The following is a 22,956-nucleotide window of genomic DNA, read 5'->3' as shown; positions in this document are numbered from 1 at the left end:
AAAGAAAGACGAGAACAGAATACAAAAATAATTGCTCAAGATCGACTTCGTCTCTCTAGGAAATGTAGTTCTGTTCATGACTAGATATTGTTTTTGTTTGTATGTTCTTTAGTGGAATTTTAGAAGAAGAGAATCTATTGTAGTTTTAGGAGAATAGAGTTCTTTTTCCTTTAAAAAAAAGAAGCAGTTATAGGAAGTTTTTTCTTGAATCATTACATCCCACGTATAGATAGCGTAGGAGTTATATTGTAGGGTAATTCTTAGTAACTCCCTGTAGATTTATCTCTTCTAAAACGGGTCAGACCGGATCAGTCCACACAGGCGACCCGCGATCCAAACTCAAAATCCAACAGTATCTTACTAAAAAGTACTTAATTTCAATTAGTTTTGACGTGGGACTGATTTTCAATTAACAATAGTAAAAACGACTATTTGTCAAAATCATCCAAATTATTATAAAAGTAATGCTATTAGCCGCTTTTCGGTTATTCTTTTAAAAAATAACTATTATCTAGAAATTTCAAGTTCGACAAATAGAACTCTGAAACTTGACTGAAAAGTGGCTATTTTATTAATTTTTTCCAATTTATATGAATAGAGGAGACCATAAAAGCCCAACAACAATAAGCTTGTTTACAAAAAGGGAAAAGACACACAATGGCCATCATAAATTTATTTGGCACACGTTTGGGCCTAATACCCCGAGTTGACCGTTCGGTTCAGAGTATTGTCAAGCGCTAGCCCAGCAGTCCGTCCACTACAAAAAAATAAATTAAAAAACCAGACTTTAAGTCGCCACAAAAGATCAAAAAGTCATCACTAAAAGGTTCGCTACAAAAAGTCTTGGTCTTTTTGGCTACATCGAGGAAAAAAAATTCATATTGAAGCGTTCAAAAAATATCTCAAAACATGTATAATATATGTATAATTAGTAAGTATACGTTAATTGAGCCTTTAAGAAATTTCACAAAACATGTATAATATGTGTATAATAATAAGAATACATTAATTATACATATATTAAACAGAATTATTCACCAATGATATATTTTCTAATTATAGATTGATTATATATTTATTAAACACAAATTATAAAATAATGATATATTTTCTATACTTATATACATTTGGGTCGTTTTACTAGCAAAAATTGGAGCATTTGACCCGAATATTATTTGCACCGGCAAGCACATGACTTGATGGAAACTCCAATTTCGATCTCAAAATCTTGTAAAAATGGATCAATAGAGAGCTAACAATTAACCGTTTCAACTCTACAGCTTTTCCGATCCGTAGATACATACATAAGATGGCGGGGGCGGCGTCAGCGCTGTTCCTACTGGACATCAAAGGCCGAGTGCTCGTCTGGCGTGATTACCGCGGTGACGTCACTTCCCTACAAGCTGAACGATTCTTCACTAAGCTCATTGAAAAAGAGGTACCTACTTTTACTCTTACTTTGAGTTGAAATTGATACATAAGTTGATGCGTTTATAAATGGTTAAACTGTGGAATTTGAGTTCGCGAGACTCGAAATTTCATAGTTTGATTTACAATTTCTTTTGATGATTTTACGTGTTTCAAATTTAAAGCTTCAAATCTAAAGCAATTTTGTGCAAGTATAGGTTGAAGGACTTATATTTGATTCATAATTATATTAAATGTGGAAACGGAAGAAGATTGATACATTTGATTGAAGATTTTAGAAGTTGATGTGGTTATAAATGGCTAAAGTGTGAAATTGGAGTTGAATTTATGTGATCTTTTTCGCTTTTCAAGATTCAATTTGACTAAATTTTGAAGCTAAATTGGATTAGATTAACTCAATTTTTTTAATTAAATTCATATTTATTAGACTTGAATAATTAATTCTATTATATTAATCTACAATATTTATTTGGATTAGTATACCTTGAATTCAGTATAATCCGAATTTCTCGTGGATTCAAATTTAATAACATTTATTGCCCACGGTGTTATTCAGAAGTTGATGCTTTTATAAATGGCTTCAGTTTGAAATTGGAGTTAAGTTTGAGTTCAGGAGAGTGGAAATTGGCGTAAATTGATAATTTAAATTGAAATTTGCAATTTAGCTAAATAGAATGAAGAAGGTATTAGAATTTCTTTTGATTATTTCACGTGTTTGAGATTTAGAGTTTCAAATCTTAAGCAATTCTGTGCACGCATAGGTTGAAGGACTTATATTTGATTCATAATGATGTTGAACTGCTCTACTTGAAAAGAACAAATCTCATTAACTTTTTAGTACTTTTTGTTCGATGTGGATGTCTTTTTATCATCTACATTTTTGTTTATTTTCGAGGAAGTTGAGTTGTTTTGACCTAGTAGGAGCTTCATTTGATTGTTATGTGATTTGATCCGTTGCAGGGTGATCCTCAAGATCCTGTCGCATATGACGATGGTGTGACCTATATGTTTATACAGCATAACAACGTGTATCTCATGACGGCATCGAGGCAGAACTGTAATGCCGCTAGTCTCCTTCTGTTTCTACACCGTGTGGTAGATGTAAGTTATGTTGATATTTGAGGATGTGTCCTCTAACTGTGTTAATCCAAAATCAATTGCTCCCTCGGTTAGAAGAAAATGGCGGACTTCAGAGTAGGGTCAATCCATTCAACTTTTGGGCTCAATTGGACGTCATTATCTGCAATTTTTAAAGTAAAATTTACATATTATAACTATATAAAATATAATACGTCACAGTATTTTTTTAATTAAAAATATTCTTAAAATGGAAGAAAAAATCACGGTAAAGAGATTTTTGTTTGACACCTCAAATTGTAAACTACCGTATTAGATGGAACAGTGGGACTAATGGTTTTGTTAGTGGGAACTTGGGCAGATTTATCATTTTCTTCTTTTACCTTTCTGGCAGGTATTCAAGCATTATTTTGAAGAGTTAGAGGAGGAATCCCTTCGCGATAACTTTGTTGTAGTGGTATGAGGAATATTTCATGTCTCTTTAAGATCAAAAGTTTGATAAATAATTATAATCATATTGGCTTTTTTGGACTGAGCTGATGTTTTTTGCTTTTTGCAGTATGAGCTACTTGATGAAATGATGGACTTTGGTTATCCTCAATATACTGAAGCAAAAATTCTCAGTGAGTTTATAAAAACTGATGCATATAGGATGGAGGTTACACAAAGGCCTCCAATGGCAGTTACAAATGCTGTGTCCTGGCGTAGTGAAGGAATACGCTACAAGAAGAATGAAGTAGGTATACATGTTTATTTAAGATAATTTTTTTTCTTCATTGGGCTATATGGAACTTGTTCTTTCAGGTGTTTTTGGATGTCGTGGAGAGTGTTAATATACTTGTAAACAGCAACGGGCAAATAGTGAGGTCGGATGTTGTTGGTGCGCTGAAGATGAGGACATACTTGAGGTTTGCTCTTTGCATTCGATATTCTTTTTCAATTTTTACTGACCCTACCATCTGGCATGCCTCATAAGGAAAATTAATACTACTAATTTTTACCTCTATTTGGGTTTCTTTTTCCTTTTTATCCTATCCCTTTGGTTAATTTAAGATTCCAAGAAATCCAACTGCAAGAATTTACATTCCTTAGTTAGTGTCAGATAGCATTATCAGAAACATGATTCACAAAATTGCGAATCATGCATTGCGCATTCATGTATATAGGTGATTAAAGAATTTTGACTTGCTACCTCCTTTTGTGCTAGTAATGTAAAGATTAAAGTTTCACACACAGCTTGTTCCTTCTTTTCACTGAATGTAGATGTAAAGAGCTCCCCAAGTATTTTTTTTTTTTTTTCTGAATGTCATCGATTTTTTTTTTTTTTTACACGTCACACAGAATTTCTCCATCACCAATAGAATTGCTTTTTGTACAAGCTAATTTGACCATCAGAGTCTGCAAAGTGCCAAGTATAAGTTAGTTACTAAAATCTTCCTGGCAAAGTTACGCATTTTTAGTATTTCATTGCATACCCATGTCCTAGGTGCGTGTTTGATTTTTATATGACCACCCTGGACTGGTTCTTCTTTGCTCTAACCTTGCAATTAAATAAGATTACAGTAACCTAGGGGTCGGGCTCTAAGCAAGCTTCCAAGGATATCTCTCTCTCTAGATAGGGAGCCCTCTACTTAGTTGGACAAGTTCATTGCTTCAATGGTCACAGAGTTGTAGATGAAGGTTAGGGGTGTCAAAGTTAGCTCATAAAAGGATAGCCCGCTAGACTTGGACGGATCGGGCTGGGTATATGTTGGTTGGCCGGAAATTTTGGGCATAGCCCAAGTTAGTCCATCTAAAAGCTGTAAAGCTAGCGCATGAAAGGACTGGGAAAGGAAAAGCTGAAAACCTAGAATGCACTGCCCTTAGTCACATGGTGGATCATCTAGAAACAAATTGAGGAACACAAGAAGTTCTGAAAACAAAAAGGAATCCATCATTAGCATTAAGTATAGGTGCATTTGCTTACTGCCTTTTGGTGTAACATGGAAATTGCAAATGACCTAGGTCATTTTCATTTTTTTGAGCTCGTTAAAGATTTGTAATGTGGCTATCTCTCTTAAACACTTCCATAGGATACCTTTACCAATTAAAAAAAAAGCTTGGGCCAATTTGGGTTGCATATGTAGCCCAAATTGCTTTGAAAAAAACTTATCCAAACATAGAAAAATTTAAAAATTATCTGTGGTTTGTTTGAAATAGTTATGATAAATAAAGAAATTTTTTTATTAGTTTGAGTTGGTAATTAAACAAACTATAAAAGAACAAACAATCGAAAAAGGCTTTTGAGTTGAGCAGGTATGACTCATTGTTTATCCCAAATTGACCGGCCTATTAACCCAAGTGAACATTTGGTGGGTTATATAGCCCAACCCATTTATTGATTCAACTTACTTTAACCTGCTCAGATGTAGCCCAACTCACTCATTTGATACCCCTAATGAAGGTAGAGAGCTGGGCAAAACTTAGCGATGAATAAATATTCAGAAGCACCCATAACAACAATCAACCTGTTGCCCTTGTTGGCATGCCTCCTATCCACCCAAAGATGTCTATGGGGCACCATGTGAGGAGCTTATAATTGACATGTCCCAACAAGCATATAGATCCAACGCTTAACTATTTTATTGGTGGTTGCACTACGTAAGGGCCGGTTTTGGCCCTCCTAGTTAATTTTTTAATTCAAACAAAGTACATTTAGAAGATAGGCATGATGTATGGCATTGGAAGGTGGGGGTGGGGAAAATGGAGTTTTTTATGTTAAGCCATATTACTAGAAGCTTCTGATTAGGGAGGAGGTTAATGTTCCATATAGTTTGATTTGGATCCCAAAGGTATCAAGAAAAACCCGTTTTTTCACTTGGCTTGCAACAATGGGGGTGATTTTTACGGCTGAGAATTCGAGGAAGAGAAAGGTTACGTACATTAGTTGGGGCTTCATGTGTAAGGGCTCTGAAAAGATGTCAGCCATCTCATACATTGTCGGGTAGCTTTGAGGTTATGGTTGGAAATTCTTGGTTGGTTTGAATCAGTTGGGTGATGCCAGACACTGAAAGAAGTCATGTCCAGTTTGAGATGTGGTAGGTGGATGAGAAGACGTAGGTCTTGGAACGTTGCTCTACTAGCGCTTATGTGTGTTGGTTGGATGGAAAGAAATATGAGAGCTTTTGAAGGTGTGAATTTTGTACAAATGAGGAATAACCTGTTATCACTTATTTTCTTTTGGTGTACCCATGAGGTTCCTTTATGTATAGAAGATTGGGTGTCATACGTAAAAAGAATCATATTTTCTTGTAGGTTTTCTACTTTTTGGTATACTTCTTGTATACAGGCTTTTTTTTGCCCAAACATCAATAATATTTATTACTTCATCGATATAATAATGATAATGATAATAATAAATGTGGTCTAGTTGTTGGAGTGATTTGCTCTTTGCCCTTGCCTGGATTTTCAGTTTCTGTTGAGCTAGTGAGCTCTTTATTCTGCAGCTATTGTAGTGTCACTATCTTATCTTCAATTTGAATATCTGGGTTTTTTTGGGGTAAAAGTTGAATGACTGAGACTTTTTCCATGTTGATTCAGAAAACGCTTAGTTCTACTACTTGAAAGTCATGTTCATCAGTCTCCTCGAGTGAATTGTTGGTATTACCCTACTGTATATAGAGAGGCTGTTATCTGAATATGAGTCTTATTGTTTTCTTTTTTGCAGTGGCATGCCTGAGTGTAAGCTTGGTCTTAACGATAGAATGTTGCTGGAAGCACAAGGGCGAACTACGAAGGGGAAGGCCATTGATCTAGATGATATCAAGTTTCATCAGTATGAAAATGTTCACTTACTTCTTCTTGTGGGATTATGATATACTGGTCTCTCCTGTCAAATAGAATGTGGGTTGGTCATTTATTTACTGCATATCGCATTTTTCAAAGATGAAAATGCTTTACCAAATAGCGGAACCTGGGGGGTTGAGCTATCACTTTAAAAGGAATCAAGTAAAGCATACGGTTGTTGAACCAGCAAACCTATACCTCCCGCACAATTTGTCTAATGATAAATCATGAAGGCTTTGATATATATCCTGACCAGTTTCAGACAGCAACCCAGTTCTCTCTCTTATTGCCCTTCTCTTTCTCTTCTACTAATTTTGCTTCTTAATTAGGTGTGTTCGCTTGGCCCGATTCGAAAATGATCGCACTATATCATTCATACCTCCAGATGGAGCTTTTGATCTTATGACCTACAGACTCGGTACTCAGGTAATTTATGAGCTTGCTGTGTCGGTAAAACTTTTAGTTCCCTTGTAGAAGTTCTTTAGCAAAATAGTTTAAATCCTTGATGGTAATTGTTCTCAGGTAAAGCCGCTCATATGGGTAGAAGCTCAAATCGAAAGACATTCTAGGAGCCGTATGGAAATTGTTGTTAAAGCACGGAGCCAGTTCAAGGAACGAAGGTATGTGTATTAAGTATACGGTGAAAATTTCAACTAATTAGATGTATCATTTACTTTGTACTATGGATTGCATGCATTATGTTATAACAAAGTTTTCCATGTCCAGTTATGATTTTCTTCGATAATTTCAGTACTGCAACTAATGTTGAAATTGAGTTACCCGTGGCAACGGATGCTACAAATCCAAATGTCCGAACATCAATGGGATCATCTACTTATGCACCTGAAAAAGATGCACTGATCTGGAAAATAAAATCTTTTCCAGGTGGTAAGGTTAGTGTAGACTTGATCATAGTTGAAGATTTAACTCATAGTTTGACTTTTCTGTTTGTTCTCTCTTTGAGATTTGCCTATATGTATTGCCATTGCCTTTTCAGGAATATATGTTGAGAGCGGAATTTACTCTTCCCAGTATTTCAGCAGAAGAATCAGTTCCTGAGAGAAAAGCTCCTATACGTGTGAAATTTGAAATACCTTATTTTACAGTTTCTGGCATACAGGTAAGCCCTGAAAGGCATTAGTTGTACTAAAGTTTTAGAAAGCCCTTTAAAGCATTGGTTTTACTCAGTCGTAGACTTCCAAGTCTTTTTTTCCCTTGATTTTTGTAATTTCTAGGCCCATTCTGATATCCTTGCTTGGTCTATCATATTAAGAACCGCTACTAGTCTCGGATGAGCTGTTAACTCTATATACTTGATTGGTTCACAGGCTGGGAAGGTTGGAGGGTAGTCAGATGGCAATAGGAATTAGAACGGCCAATTATTGTAAGGATTGACACTTCAATGGTATTGGGAATTAGGGGTTATTGTACATGTAAAGGCATATAGGGGATAATGAGGTGATGTGTTCAGTTCTTGCTAGAGGCACATTGGAAGAAACTTAGAACGGGCAGAACAGAACACAAAATGACCATTTAGTTAAACTCCTTTGAATTATTCTCCTTGCTAGTGGCTACTTTTGGTAGTGCTTGACAGAGAGCAATAAGACAAGAGCGGCAGGGCAGGGGTTCTGTGCTGGAAGAGGGGCCAATGGATAGCTGATTGTTATCTCTTGATGTGCAGTAGCTGCATTGACTAAAGTCTAATTACCGATGGGCGAACATGGTCCATTTTTCTGATACAGGTATAGGCTGTAATACTGCAATTAACCAGCTTAATAACTATAAGCCATTTAAGTGGAGACGAGTTTGTAAGATATGGGTCCAACAGTACTGACTAATAGGTGGATCCACTTAGGCACTCAGAGTCCCCCACATGCCTTCATAAAGAACAGGAAGTAGCAATCTCCATGGAGAGAACTTTTCTTCAGATTTAATTTGGCTCTGCTGTTTGTTGATCACATTGTCATCCATAGTAAATCTTGCCTTCTATGACTCTTCTCCTTTGTTCAGTGTTGGGAGAGTCTCTTTTATATGGCAACTTAAGTATATTTTTGTTTTTATCTGTTCTTTAAGCTGATACAGCTTGTTCTTAACATTGTAACAATATGGATTGTTCAATGCATGTCAGGTTCGCTACTTGAAGATCATTGAGAAAAGTGGCTATCAGGCTCTGCCGTGGGTGAGATATATTACTATGGCTGGTGAATATGAGTTAAGACTAATATAAGGTCAAGCGCAGATGTTGTTTCCAGCCAATTGAGTTTGTTAGAAGGCCTCAGATAACTCACCAGTTCTAAAATTTTGAGCTGCTGCGCAAAAAGAAACTGCTCGTTCATACTGGATGTTAAGCAAAATATTTTCTGGGGCCAGTTTTGTTATTTATTGTATTTGACTCTTACATGTGATGGTGTTCATTTTCTTGTATCATAAACTTTTGACGATTAGTCTCATATCAAATATTTCTTTAAGGCATATTCCCTACTTCCTACTGCTTGTATGGCTCTGTCATTTTGTGCCATTATTCATGTTAGCTCTGTGTTTTTAGCATTGGATAAAACAATTGATCTTAACAACATTGGCCTTCATTGTGATAGATAATGGTGGGAATTTCATTTTTATATTTCAAGGTCTTCGAAAGATGATAACATTTGCTTATAGAAAGTCGTTGAGTTGCTTTATTTATAACTGTAGAAATTTGAAGAAAAAATAGACTAATTTGTGAAATTTTCTGGATGATCATTTCATTGCAATGCTATGCCTATATATACATCACTATTGAATAAAAATAAAAGAATAATAAATGATCCTATACAATATTTGTCTAAATTTTATTGGTTGTTCCATGACAAACTTTGGAATGGAATCTTTCCATCACTATCTAGGTGTGCTTGTTGATCAAATTTATTTGATCGTGTGGAGTATGTCATTTTGTCAACTTTGGATGGTTGTGATGATTTCAGTAACTTGGGCTGATCTTTCTTCCTTGTAGAACATAGAGATTTGGGCCATAAATTGTATTCGTAATGGGCCCAAGTTTGTTTCTCCTCAGCTGAAACCCAAATCTCCTAATGCATCACCAACGGCCTAATATACTCAATATAAACAATTGAGTCAAGTTTTAGGACATACACCTTGTTCATCTTCCAAATGTTTTTCAACCAAACTTTGAACTCCTTCAATACCTTCACCGTATGCTTTCTGATCAGTGTGTATAGGTTGAGAATGGAGATGGTGATTCTCATGATCCTCAACACTCCCCCGCAAGTTGGAGGGGAAAGAAAAAACCCCTAACTTAGAGAGAATGGAGTGGTGGGAAGGTCCAGATAAGGATTTAGTGAAGATATCAGCGAGTTGAGAGGAAGAGGGTACAAAATTGAGAGAGGTTAGGCCGGAGAGGAACTGTTGGCGGACGAAGTGGCAGTCCAATTCAACATGTTTCGTCCTCGTGAAAAAGGGGATTTTGGGCTATGTGCAATGCAACTTGGCTATCAGAGTGAAGCGGAATGGGTAAAGGCGGAGGTACTGATAGATCTGTAAGAATCCGGTTAAGCCAAGTAAGTTCGGCGACAACACGGCGCATGGAACAATATTCCGCCTCAGCGGAGGAAAGTGAAACGGAGACCTGTTTCTTAGACTTCCATGAAATAGGGGATCCTCCCAAACTGATGTAAAACCCGCTAATCGACCGTCGAGAATCCACACAAGACGCCCAATCGGCATCGCAGAAGGCTAAAAGGGATATTCATCTACTCGCATGAATAACTCTTGACCTGAATCCAACCTCAAATATCGGAGAACACGCAAAGCAACATTAAAGTGAGGAACTTTAGGGGATTGCATGAATTGAGACAAGTGTTGAACAACAAACTAAGATCCGGTCGCGTATGGGTAACATAGTTTAATTTACCAATCAATCTTCTGTAAATTGTAGAATCCGTTAATAACTATCCCCGTTCTGCTGATAACTTGATTGTGGGATCTAAAGGAGATGATACTGCCTTCAAATGCTCACAATTGAACTCAGACAATAGTTCAAGAGTGAACTTTCTTTGGTTTACAACCAGACCATATGGTTCTCGAACAATCTCAAGACCAAGAAAATAATGTAAGTCCCCCAAATCCTTCAGAAATTCTTGATGTACAAAAGCTTTGATTCTGTCTAATTCTGCTTCATCATTTCTTGTTAAAATTATGTCATCCATATAAACACCTAAATTGAAATTGATCCTTGTGAATTTTTGAAAAAGAGAGAATAGTCATTGAGTAATGATGAATATCCTTTGAAATGCAAGGATGTTGCAAGCGTTGCATACCATTGTCTAGATGCCTGCCTTAGGCCATAAAGTGATTTTCTAAGTTTGCAAACTTGATTAGGATGAGTAGAAACCATTCCTGGAGGCAATCTCATGTAAACTTCTCCTTGCAAATCTCCATGCAAGAAGGCATTGTTTATATCAAGTTGAGATACCCTCCATCCTTTCTTCAATGCTATTGCTAGTATGCACCTAATAGTTGTCATCTTGAAAACAGGACAATAGGTCTCAATAAAATCAATTCCCTCTCTTTGTATATCTCCTCTAACCACTAATCTAGCCTTCAATCTTTTAATTGAACCATCTGATCTTTGCTTAACCTTAAACATCCATTTGCAGGGTAAAACCCTTCTACCATGTGGCAAATCAACCATTTCCTATGTGTTATTTGTTTCTAAGGCCTCAATTTATGTTGATATAGCCTTTTGCCATCCTGGATTCATGTTAGCTTAAGCAAAATTTGTTGGTTCAGTGATAGAGGAAATAGAAGTGAGTAAATGTTGATTAGAAAGACACAATGCGGTAAAAGGGTAAGTAGGAGCTGTTAGATCAGTAGCAAAACAACTAGAGTCTAGATCAGTTAGATAAACTGAATTGCAGTGATAGTCATCTAAGTAAGCAGGCCTTTTGTGGACCCTCTCTGGTTAACATATTATCTTCAGTGATAGGATTGGTTTGTTTGAGTGAAGTAGTTGACTCAGGCGTAGAAAGAGGATAAGAGTGTTCATGGAATTGGACATATCTTGATACAAATATCTTTCTAGATTTCAGATCTATGACCTTATAACCTTTCTTTCCATGTTGATAGCCTAGGAAAACACATGGTAAAGCTCTAGGTTCAAATGTGGCTTTGTGTTGTGTAGGAGTGGACACATAGCATAGGCAACCAAAACTTCTAAGGTAAGAATAATTGGGAGGATAACCAAAAAACACTTATAGGGTGTTTTCCCTTTGAGGACAGAAGAGGGAAATCTATTAATTAGAAAAGTAGAAGTAAGAACACACTCTCCCCAATAACAAAGGGGTAATTTAGATTGACGCAATAGGACCCTTGATATTTCTAGTAAGTGTCTATGCTTCCTCTCAACAATTCTTTTTTGTTGAGGGGTCGCAACATAAGAAGTTTGATGCACAATACCCTGAGAAGCGAAAAATTCAGAGCCCCCCCCCCCCTAATTCAGCATTATCAGATCTTATGCACTTGATTTTAGCCCTAGATTGTCTTTCTATCATAGACATGAAATATTTTAACATAGAAAAAGCATTTCTCTTAGTGCTTAGGAGATAAGTCCAAGTTGTCCTACTAAAATCATCTACAATGGTCAAAACATATTTGTAACCATTATAGGTGAAAGTTTTATATGGCCCTCAAGTGTCAATATGAACTAGGTCAAATATGCTTTTAGTCTTAATGGAACTGGTAGGAAAAGGTAACTTTGTTTGCTTTGCTAATGGACAGATTTGATAGGGACAATCAACATATTGAGAAGAAGAAATGAAACTAAACTTTTTCATTGAATTGAAAGGCATGTGTCCCAATCTAATGTGCCACAAATGCACTTCAGATTGAGAGCTTACTGAAATACATTGACTTAGAGAAACACTAGGTTTAAAGAAACTCTTGGGCTGATTGATGTTAGCGGCAGTAGATAAAATCCATCTCTTGCTTCACCAAGAACCAGAGAAGTCTTCACTGAAGGGTCCTACATAAAACATAGAGAAGAAGAAAAACTTAGAATACATGAAAGCTGCTTGCAGAATTTGTGGACAGAAATTAGGTTTATTCTGAAAGAAGGAACCAGAAGAACATTTTTCAATACTAAATCTAGAAAAAGAGTCACAGTCCTTGCATGTGTCACCTTGACCCTAAAGGAGTTAGGTAATTTAATAAACACATGTGAAATCAGAGGTGTTAGAGTAGTGAGAAAATTAGGATGAAAGGACATATGTTTAGAAGCCCCTGAATCTATTATCCAAGAGCTAGAATTGACAAGTGAAAGATAGGCTACTGGATTACTGAATATGTTACCAGCACACTCCACCACATTAGCATGCACATGTGATGATACATCTTGAGTGATTCCTTGCATGTTTTGGAAAATTTGCATCATTTGATCATGTGAGATACGGGTGCTCTGAGTGACTTGTTGACCAGTTCTTGAAATAGCTGCATTGCTCCTCATAACTTGTGACTTAGTGTTCTTAGTGAATTTAAAATCGGCTGGAAAACCAATGATTTTGTAACACTTATCCACAGTGTGACCTGACTTCTTACAGTTTGAGCAAACAAGATTTTTCTTACCCTCGAAATCAATAACATATGATTTCTGTCCCATAGGGTAGTTTTGAGTAGCAAGGAAGGAAATAGAGTTTCCAGGGTAGTTAGCATTCATGTAATTTTCCCTTTGTTTCTCATCTTGCATTAAAAGGGAGTATGCAAGATTCACACTAGGAAGTGGTGACATCATTCGAATATTGCTTCTACCTGGTGCATACACATCATTCAACCCCATGAGAAATTGGACCAGCCTTTCATCTTGCAGTGATTTGTTCATTTTGTCATTTCCTCCACAGTTGCAAGCACAAGAACAAGTCACTTTGGTATACAAAGTGTCAAGTTCATCCTAGATCTTTTTCATTTTTGTGTAGTAACCTACAATATCATATGACCCTTGGACTAAATCTGCAAGTTGTTTCTGCAGGTGATAAAGCATAACACCATTTAGTCGTCCAAATCTATCTTCAAGGTCCTTCCACAGATCTTTAGCTGATTTGGAGTAGATAACACTTCCTTCTATCTTTTTTAAGAGAGAATTCAGCAGCCAGGAAGTGACTATGTCATTGCATCTACTCCACAATTTGAACTTAGCTGAATTAGATCCAGGTATAGGAGAAGAAGCTTCAATGTAACTGAGCTTGTTTTTGGTAGAAAGTGCAATGAGGACTGATCTTCCCCAAGCACTATATCCATATCCATCAAAAGGTGTTAGCACAAGTGTCGTAGCACAAGTGTCATCTCAGGTGAATCTGATGCATGTAGAAAGTAAGGACTAGTTTGGTCCAAAGCAGCAGAACTTCCATTTCCAGTGTTTGTCTCAGATCCAGTGGTTTCTGGTGTAATAGCCATGAGAATGAAGTGAAGTGAGGTTTGGGAGATAGTGTGAGAAGAAGAAAATTAGGGTGAAAAGATCGACGGTTTTTTAGAATGCTCTGATACCATGTAGAAATTTGAAGAAAAAATAGACTGATTTGTGAAATTTTCTGGATGACCATTTCATTGCAATGCTATGCCTATATATACATCACTATTGAATAAAAATAAAAGAATAATAAATGATCCTATATAATATTTGTCTAAATTCTATTGGTTGTTCCATAACAAACTTTGGAATGAAATCTTTCCATCACTATCTAGGTGTACTTGTTGATCAATTTTATTTGATCGTGTGGTGTATGTCATTTTGTCAACTTTGGATGGTTGTGATGATTTCAGTGACTTGGGCTGATCTTTCTTCCTTGTAGAACATACAGACTTGGGCCAGAAATGTGTATTTGTAATGGGCCCAAGTTTGTTTCTCTTCAGCTGAAACCCAAATCTCCCAATATATCACCAACGGCCCAATATACTCAATATACACAATTAAGTTGAGTCAAGTTTTAGGACATACACCTTGTTCATCTTCTAGATGTTTTTCAATTAAACTTTGAACTCCTTCATTACCTTCATCGTATGCTTTCTGATTAGTGTGTATAGGGTGAGAATGCAGATGGTGATTCTCATGATTCTCAACAATAATAGTATGGATCCCGTCATGAATCACGAACCATTGCTTTCAATACATTGAATGGTTGGTAATTATGATCATGGTTGTATCGGATGAAAGGAAGGCATCAGTATAATCAAGCGTATAGAAGAAATAACACACAAGGGACACTGACTTAAAAAAGAAAAAACCTAAAAATGGAAGCATAAAGTCATAGATCAAATAAAAAGGGATTGAAAGAGCACCGTATTGGCTTGTCCTACGAGTAGGGGGTGTACATAGGTTGGATTGGTACGGGGTTTTCAAATACCAAATCAAATGAATTATGCTTTTAAATTTATAAATCAAATCAAACCAACAGAGTTGGTTTTTTTTCCGGTAAAGTCTTCATACAAAACATATGACTTGTGCTTCAAATATTTCTTTAGTCCTAGTAAAATACAACTATCTAGGTGCTTCTTAAGAAGATAACAAAAAATGTGAGATGAGTATGACATTATACTAAAATAATCAACCAAAAGATAATGAAATCACATTAACATAAATATTGCTAATTAATAAGTCATAATAAGAATGATCATAATCTAAAAGTACTAAGGCCTTCAATCAAGTTTTGGTTACTTTTGTTTTAAATGAAAAAAAATCGACAGTACAATACAATGTGGACAACTCATGCAATATCATGTTCATGATTACGGCGTTTCCCTTAACAATTATACTATAATCTCTTTATTCTAAATTTATATGTCTAGGAAGCATAGTTGTTAGCAAAGTTTGGGATCAAATATCTTGATGAGACGTACCTGCCGTGACTCTCTTCACTATTATGGACAAAGCTAGGCTTGAATGGGCAGGTAGAAATATACTTGTGGCAGAGACGTATTTTGGATTTAAGTATGGGTTTAATCTTTAAAAAAATTTAGTATAGAACTCATTATATTTTAAAATTATGAGTTCGAATCTACTTTCTATTATAATTTTAATAAATTTTTACATATAATTTATCTTTTGTATCGCAAAAGTTGGGTTCTCGCAATAGCTGCATGCCCCTGACTCGTGCCAGTTGGATCAAGTAATTAAAAAGAACATTTCTTGTACTAAGTTAAAGTTTAATACTAACCTATACCCCTCATTGGTATAATATTGTTTTCCATCTGCATTATCAAGAAGTGGGGAAATGTACAAGGTTTCCTTACAGGTAGGTTTATAATTACCCATGCATCAGTCTTGTTAATCATTAGATCACATTAAAATTTGACCAGTGAAAAAGTTATAGTAGTAATTAGTTAAACATTCACTACAACTCTACAAGTCGGCCAAGTCTCATGATGATTAAGATATACCATGTGATTCAATGATCAATGGACTATAGTAATCTTAGCCCACTAAAGAAATTTCGGCTTTATAATATTCTCAATTGCCCATTTTATGTCCTCCGTTGAGGTGAGTGTTTGAAATTTTGTATTCCTTTTTGACAAATCATTTGGCATTAATAATCGACATTCAGGAAATAATTCTACTCTTTAAAAAATTCAATATCCAAGTTTCATTGCTGTATAAAATATAATATAAAGTAATTATCACCCACTGGTAGTTAGAAATTTGCTAAAGACTGATAATACATAAAATCAGGTATTAGTATTTCATGTATAGACATATAAAATAACTCTTAATTTCCATTTGTAAGTCCTTGAATAGCCATAAGCCTCTGCAGAAAAATATTGAAGTCTTCATCTCTATTCAACATACTTATCCTAACATATCTTGGATCACTCCCAAATTTTCTTCCACTCCTTGTTTGAATCTTATGTCCTTTAAGAAGTTTCTCACAGTCCTCTTCACTTCCTTTGCACATTAGCCATGCAAATGCTGTTTCAAAGAAACCAATATAAATTCCAATAACTGACTTTTTCCACATACCAAAAATAACATAAGAACTTGTAAACTTAAACACGACATGACATATTTGTAGCGGCTAAAATGAAAAGATTTAAAAGATAAAGAGTTCTCAAATAGAAATGGTTGCGTTATTTTTCAAACGGACTAAAAAAAAAAAAAAAAAGGTCCTATTGTTTAGTTTTTGTGATTACCAGGGTGTGATTCATAGAAGTCTCTTGTGAAGAGGCAATACTGAAGAGGGTACTTCTGGAGGGTAAAAAGGTCATTGGCCTTAACAATTTCTCTTAATTTTTGCCATCTTTGAGTCATAATAGACTGACTGTATTCAAAGAAGTTATCCAATGTGGGATCCAAACAGCTATCAGAGAGCACTCCAAGAATCTTTGCAGCTCTGAGTTGAGCTTCCTTTGATACCCCAATTGTGCTAATCTCCATGAATTTTGTCATCTTCCTTGCCACCTCTTTGTCCCTAGCAAGTGCCCAACTGCATGCACATTAAATTAAATGAGACCATCTTAGTAAGAAAATAAAATTTGTAGACTTCAATTTAAAATTTGTATCCTAAGGGAGACTAGTATCGGAGCAATGATAAAGTTGTCTCCGTGTGATTTATTGTGTCTGACCTATATACCTATAGAGTCACGGGTTCAAGCTGTACTGGATCAGCCAATAATGCTTGCATCTGCATAGGCCACACCTCCCCTTGAGGTGCGATCCTCCTTGTAACTTTGCATGAATGCAGGATACTTCGTGCACTGAAATGCTTTGATTTTTTTTATTTTTTTTTAAAAAGAAGAAGTTTGTATCGAGCTCTAGGTATTTTAGAGTTTGGGTATGAACAAAAGTGTTAGAAGCTAATAATTAATACATATACTTTGATTAAAAAAAGTGCTCATAAATACTTTACACGAAAATATAAATTTAGTAAATAGTATCTTTGTAAAGAGAAGGACGAACCATGGAAATGCAATAGAGAGGCAGGTAGGAATTATGTTTGGGAAGAGTATTTTGAAAATACAAATGATATCAGGAATAACATAATACAAAATTTGGTCAAATCAAAATTAGTTATAAGCACTTACGATTTTGAGTAATTTTGACTTTATTTACTTTTAGTGGTTACCATAACGCGTTTAGTTTTGTGTTACTCTTTAATTTTGTCATTGTCACCTCACTTCTAATTAATGATTGCAATGTTTGAAAACTTACCCAATTCTGGAACCAGCATGGCCAGTGCATTTGGAAACTGTAAAGAGCATAACATCATAGCTGGCAGGTGAGGTAATAGCAGTGTACTGTGGCCAATAATAAGCTAAATCATGGATTAATATCCCTTGATCTCCATTAACTACAGGCTCTCTAATAACCCCATCAGGGTTATTTGGAGATGTAATGAACTCAATATACGGTCTATCTTTGTCAAATTGTTTTGCATCTCCTGCCCATTTGTATAGCCCTGACCTCACAAAATCAGTCACTTCTGGATATGACTGCAACAACAGAATTATCATTAGTAATTAATTGATTAATCAAGAAAACTCATTTTTGGAAAAAAGATTAATTAAGTCACATGATGTGTTGTAAGAATTAGTATGATTCCATGTTATAATGGATCTGACATGTACCAAAAAACCGTGTGATTAATTGATAAAGAAAAAACATTAATATTTTAAACATGTTTTGCAAATCTTTGCATGAACCATGTTCCTATATGTTTCATTAGGATACATTGTAAGCAACCAACAATGTCTAAGCGTGAGACATGGTTTGTTAAGGAGTACATTAGTGAAGCATTATTAAACTTCTTTGTTTCGTTGACTTTTAATAGGTTAAATTAGAGATTGATCAACATTAGACATGTTAAAATAATATCCAAAGTCAAAATGGATCATTAGTCCCTGCCGAGTCTTGATGAAACCAAATATATGGCCACAGTTTTCTTTTTATTAATAGGCTAAACATTGAATAGTAAACTAAATGAAGATGACGTTGTTCATTTGACTGAATGGAAGATCGACACGAAAAAAACCAACGTTCTTAATACATAATTCCATTCACCGCTTTTTACGATACACAACTAATACCGATGGAAGACACAAGCCACTAAAGCAAAGGTTTTAAGCTTCCAAATTTTTTAAGCCTCGTTTTTTTTTGGTTCATCTAGGTTTTAATGATTAACTTTTCTTCCAATGTATTCAACTTTTATCATAAACAGTACAATATCTTTATAAAAATTGAAAGAGAACTATTTAGCCACGTGATTGATTAGCTATATTGTCAAACGAAAAAAGAATTAACTTTGATTAGTAAAAACTATTAACAACTTTGCACTTCAAAAAGTTAAAAAACACACCTCAAAGGCTCAAACAAAAAAATAAATCAAATTTTAAAAAAGACAATCTCTTAATAAAATTTAATTTTAGGCCACTAATTTTACTAAGCTGGCCCGGATAGCATCCGACACCATACTTGTAAATTACTCCTAATTAGTAGACTTACCGAATAGAAAGGTGCAGCTGAAACTACACTGATTGGTTGAGGTTCATCTGTAGGAGAAAGAGCATAAAGTGCAGCCTGAAGAAGTTGGCTGGATCCAGTCCCAACAATAATATAATAATCATCCACTATTGCATTTCCAACCACATTGTGCAGCCTCTTGATTTCTTCTTCTAGTTTTGACTCCAAGAACCAGCACAAGCTCTTACCATTAGCAAAATAACTCAATGACTCATAACCACTGAATGTTATGTCACACTTGTTCCCCATTTTTTTCCAATATGACTCGTACATTGTTGGATCACCACTATACACAAGAAAAAATAATGAAATTCCAAATTAGTATTTGAGAATTTGAATATTTTGGTATTCTTGGATACAGAAAATGGACATTGAGGATAATTCAATCTCAAGAGCTAGTTCATATGAGGTGAAGACCATATAAGAAGGCAGCGGTTTACTCCTATACCAAGGTGGGGATATTGTAACGATTATTTGCACTGTCTAACCTTTTTTAGAATAACACATAATTTGTTAAGAAAATATTTTTTTCCTGAAGAAAAATGAATTGAATTGTAAAAGAAGACTTACTGATCCAGATTGATATTCATGAGAGTGTCCCTAGTGCCATTTTCTCTTGTTTCAGTAGTAGCAGAAGGGACTGGAGAACACTTGATAAGGCAAGCATCTGTTCCACACATCTTCTTTTTCGTTTCTTTTTTCCTTATAAAACCTTTGATCAATCAAAAAATAAGCTAATGGGAGAAGACAGATTTGTTGTACTCCATGTCTTGTATGTTGCTCCCTATTTATAGGGAAGGAGACAGAGGGTAATGCACAAAAGCCTCTTTAATTAATAGGCAGAATTTTAAATGGATTCTCTTACTAATTAATGCACTTGCCTTTTCTAATCTCCACAAAAGACTATTTAATTAATAAAATTTTAAATGATTCTCCTAATAATTGCAATTATGTCTTTTCTATTTTTGTTTTTCCTTTTAACTCTTTGGGGAGGATTGTGTGAATGGTAAGTTGAAGGCAGCCCTGGAATTTTCCCATGTAATAAGGAGAGTAAATCTTGTCCTATGTAGAAAGAAAATTATTTTTTTGACAAATATTGGAGTCTATTTTTTTGTGTTTATCCAGGTTGGTCAAAGATTTTACTAAGTCAGCAACTTTTATTCCTTATAACGAAAAACAGAAAAGGAAAAGAATTGAAGAGACAACTAAAATAGAGAAATTGTAATACAAAATAATATAGGCACTTCTCCTTTTATTTTTGGCCCTTTTAAGTGTTTTCGAGAAAATGACAAACATATCTTTTATGTTTGGAAGTAGGTTCAAAATGGCCCATTGGAATATGTTCTTGAGTAATTTTGGTCCTTTAAGTTTGTTAAAAGTGATCCCATTTGGGTTCCGTTAAATATTTAACAAATTCTTGGTGTTTGATCTTTTAGAAATTATGAAAAAATAAATTACACATAAACACTAGGAAAATTCCGTAAGACACCACAAGGTCAAAACTACGGCAGGAACTAAAAATGGATTAAAAAAAATACTCCTTTTATTTCAATTTATGCGACAACTTTCATTTTTAGTCAGTTTAACAAAGGATCACACACACCTTCCTATATTTAATAACAATTTAACTTTCTATTTTACCCTTAGTCAAATGATTTATAGCCAACACAAACATAACAACAACAAACTCAGTGTGATCCCACAAGTGAGGTCTGGAGAGGGTAGGATGTACGTAGACCCCACCTCTACCTTTGTGAGGTAGAGAGGTTGTTTCCGGTAGACCCTCACCTCAGAAAAAGTACCTAGCACAATAATATTAGAAAAGAGATGGCAAAATAACAAGATACAGAAAAAAAAAAATGTGGCAGCAGATAGTACTACACATCAAGGAATAAAAAACTAAGTGACACTGATATACTACTTGCTAAAAGGAAAAGAGGAGAGGAGGAGACCCGCCCCCTCCCTCCCCACACAGCAGTCAACAACACTAAGCTACCTTCTAACCTTTTACCCTAATCCTCGACCTCCATACCTTCCTATCTTGGGTTATGTCCTCAATCAGCTGAAGTTGTGCCATGTCCTGTCTAATCACCTCCCCCCAGTTCTTCTTCGGCCTAACTCTACCTCTCCTAACTTCTGCTACCGCCAACCTCTCGCACCTCCTTTTCACATGCATGAACCACCTCAGCCTCGCTTTCTCTCATCTTGTCTGCCACTGATGCCACTCTCACTTTGTCTCGTATAACTTCTTTTCTAATAAAATATCTCCGAGTATGCCCACACATCCATCCGAGAATCCTCATCTCAACAACCATCATCTTCTGAACGTAGGCTGCACTTTGCCCCATACAACAATGCTAGTCTAACCACCACTCTGTAGAACTTTTCTTTAAACCTTGGCGATACCTTCTTATCGCACAAGACCCCGAAGGCAAGCCTTCATTTCACCTACCCCGATCCAATGCGATGTGTGACATCATCATCAATCTCCCCGTCTCCCTATATTACAGACCCAAGATACTTGAAGCTTCCTCTCTCGGGTATGACTTGTTCCTCTATCTTCACTTCTACCTCTGTCTCATGTGCGACGCCACTGAACTTGCACTCTAGGTACTCCGTTTTAGTCCTGCTTAACCTGAAACCTTTAGACTCTAAGGGATCTCTCCAAACTTTCAGCCTATCATTAGCTCCATCGCGCGACTCGTCGATCAAAACTATGTCATCTGCGAATAACATACACCACGACACCTCTCCTTGAATATGCTGTGTCAATTCGTCCATCATTAAGGCAAATGAAATGGGTTAAGAGCTGATCCCTTGTGCAACCCTATCATGATCGGGAAGTGGTCAGAGTCACCTCCCAATGTCCTAAATCGAGTCTTGGCTCCATCGTACATGTCTTTAATAGCCCTAATTTAATCTAGACACCATACATCTCCATAGGACCTCCCTCGGGACTTTATCATACACCTTTTCTAGGTCAATGAACACCACTTGTAACTCTCTCTTCTTATCCCTATACTGCTCCAACAATCTTCTTACAAAATGGATAGCTTCTGTAGTCGATCGTCCCAGCATGAATTGAAATTGATTCTCTAAGATAGACACACCCCTCCGCATCCTCAACTCGACCACTCTCTCCCAGAATTTCATCATGTGGCTTAGGAGTTTGAGCCCCTATAGTTATTGTAGTTGTGGATATCACCCTTGTTCTTGTACAACAGAACCATGGTGCTCCACCATAGTGAACGATATGATCTTACTTGGCACACTTCACTTCAAGACATCCACCCAAGGCCAAGTCATGGAACTTCAAACTCTGCAAGCGGCGTGGATGACAAGGATGGAATGGAAGGCCTTTGAAGGCTCCTACAAGCCACACAAGATGGCTTACGATGTGTGGAAAATATCTTGGGCGAGGCTTAGAGAAGAATCTACTAGAAAGGAGGCCTAAAACTCAAAGTGACTAGAAGTGCAAAGGGGTAGAAATGCAAATGTGGCTAGACGTGCAAAGGAAGGGGCATAGATGCAAATGGTCACAATTGCAAGCTTTGAGGATTGGATGATGGCTATATGTGAAATACAGAGTCTTTTCAAATTCCAAGTCAACATCCCAACTAGCCAAACAAGGCCCTTGCCTTATTAATGGCATTTTTGTAATAACTTAGTCTTCTTTAGTCTAGGAGTGTAAATACTAGACTTAGACGTTTCATTTACTAGATTTTGATGATGAATACTTGAGTGATGATAGGCTTATCATAGTTTGTTTAGCTAGGGTTTATCTTAGTTTAGTAGATTTAATGTTGGTCTTTGAACCGTTTATTTTCAATGATTTCATGAAGATTGTTCGTTTGTGGAATTCATCCGAATATCTTGCCTTGAATTCATATTGCTTTGGTTCTTTTGGGTTGTTGAATTCAAATTAGAAGGGTTTAGGTTTCATATACCTAGATTTGTCTATAGGACTCCCCCCATTCGGGTCAAGTATTTATCCTCTTTTCTCATCCCCTTTTCTTAGTATTTTTAAATTCCGCGTTTTGGATTGAATTGGTTCTTCCCCAATTTGATTCGTATCATTTGGTATCAGAGCATAGGCTAAGAGATTGTTCCTACAATTTCTAATCCCAGGCTCA

At 35.9% G+C, this 22,956-nt stretch overlaps 2 protein-coding genes across 2 annotated transcripts; one reads left to right on the top strand and one right to left on the bottom strand.

Moving 5' to 3' along the window:
* The first annotated feature begins 1,146 nt into the window (after positions 1 to 1,146).
* Positions 1,147 to 8,802, top strand: LOC132641120 (AP-1 complex subunit mu-2). The gene is made up of 11 exons (XM_060358006.1): positions 1,147 to 1,438; positions 2,389 to 2,529; positions 2,900 to 2,962; positions 3,065 to 3,241; positions 3,310 to 3,413; positions 6,212 to 6,319; positions 6,660 to 6,756; positions 6,853 to 6,950; positions 7,082 to 7,223; positions 7,328 to 7,450; positions 8,459 to 8,802. Exons 1-11 carry the CDS (start codon positions 1,310 to 1,312, stop codon positions 8,555 to 8,557), a joined length of 1,281 nt encoding a protein of 426 aa, XP_060213989.1. The 5' UTR covers positions 1,147 to 1,309; the 3' UTR covers positions 8,558 to 8,802.
* Positions 8,803 to 15,991: 7,189 nt separating this feature from the next.
* On the bottom strand, positions 15,992 to 19,561 carry LOC132642599 (L-tryptophan--pyruvate aminotransferase 1-like). The gene is made up of 5 exons (XM_060359702.1): positions 19,394 to 19,561; positions 18,806 to 19,109; positions 17,516 to 17,796; positions 16,498 to 16,790; positions 15,992 to 16,276 (listed from the first exon to the last, which is right to left on the bottom strand). The coding sequence occupies exons 1-5, from the start codon at positions 19,501 to 19,503 to the stop codon at positions 16,077 to 16,079; spliced, it is 1,188 nt and encodes a 395-aa protein (XP_060215685.1). The 5' UTR covers positions 19,504 to 19,561; the 3' UTR covers positions 15,992 to 16,076.
* Positions 19,562 to 22,956: the final 3,395 nt, after the last annotated feature.

The sequence above is a fragment of the Lycium barbarum genome, chromosome 5 (genome assembly GCF_019175385.1).
Source record: "Lycium barbarum isolate Lr01 chromosome 5, ASM1917538v2, whole genome shotgun sequence".
In the NCBI taxonomy this organism is placed as follows: Eukaryota; Viridiplantae; Streptophyta; class Magnoliopsida; order Solanales; family Solanaceae; genus Lycium; species Lycium barbarum.
Note: the sequence above shows the minus strand (reverse complement) of the source record. Positions and strands in the feature narration are given on the sequence as shown.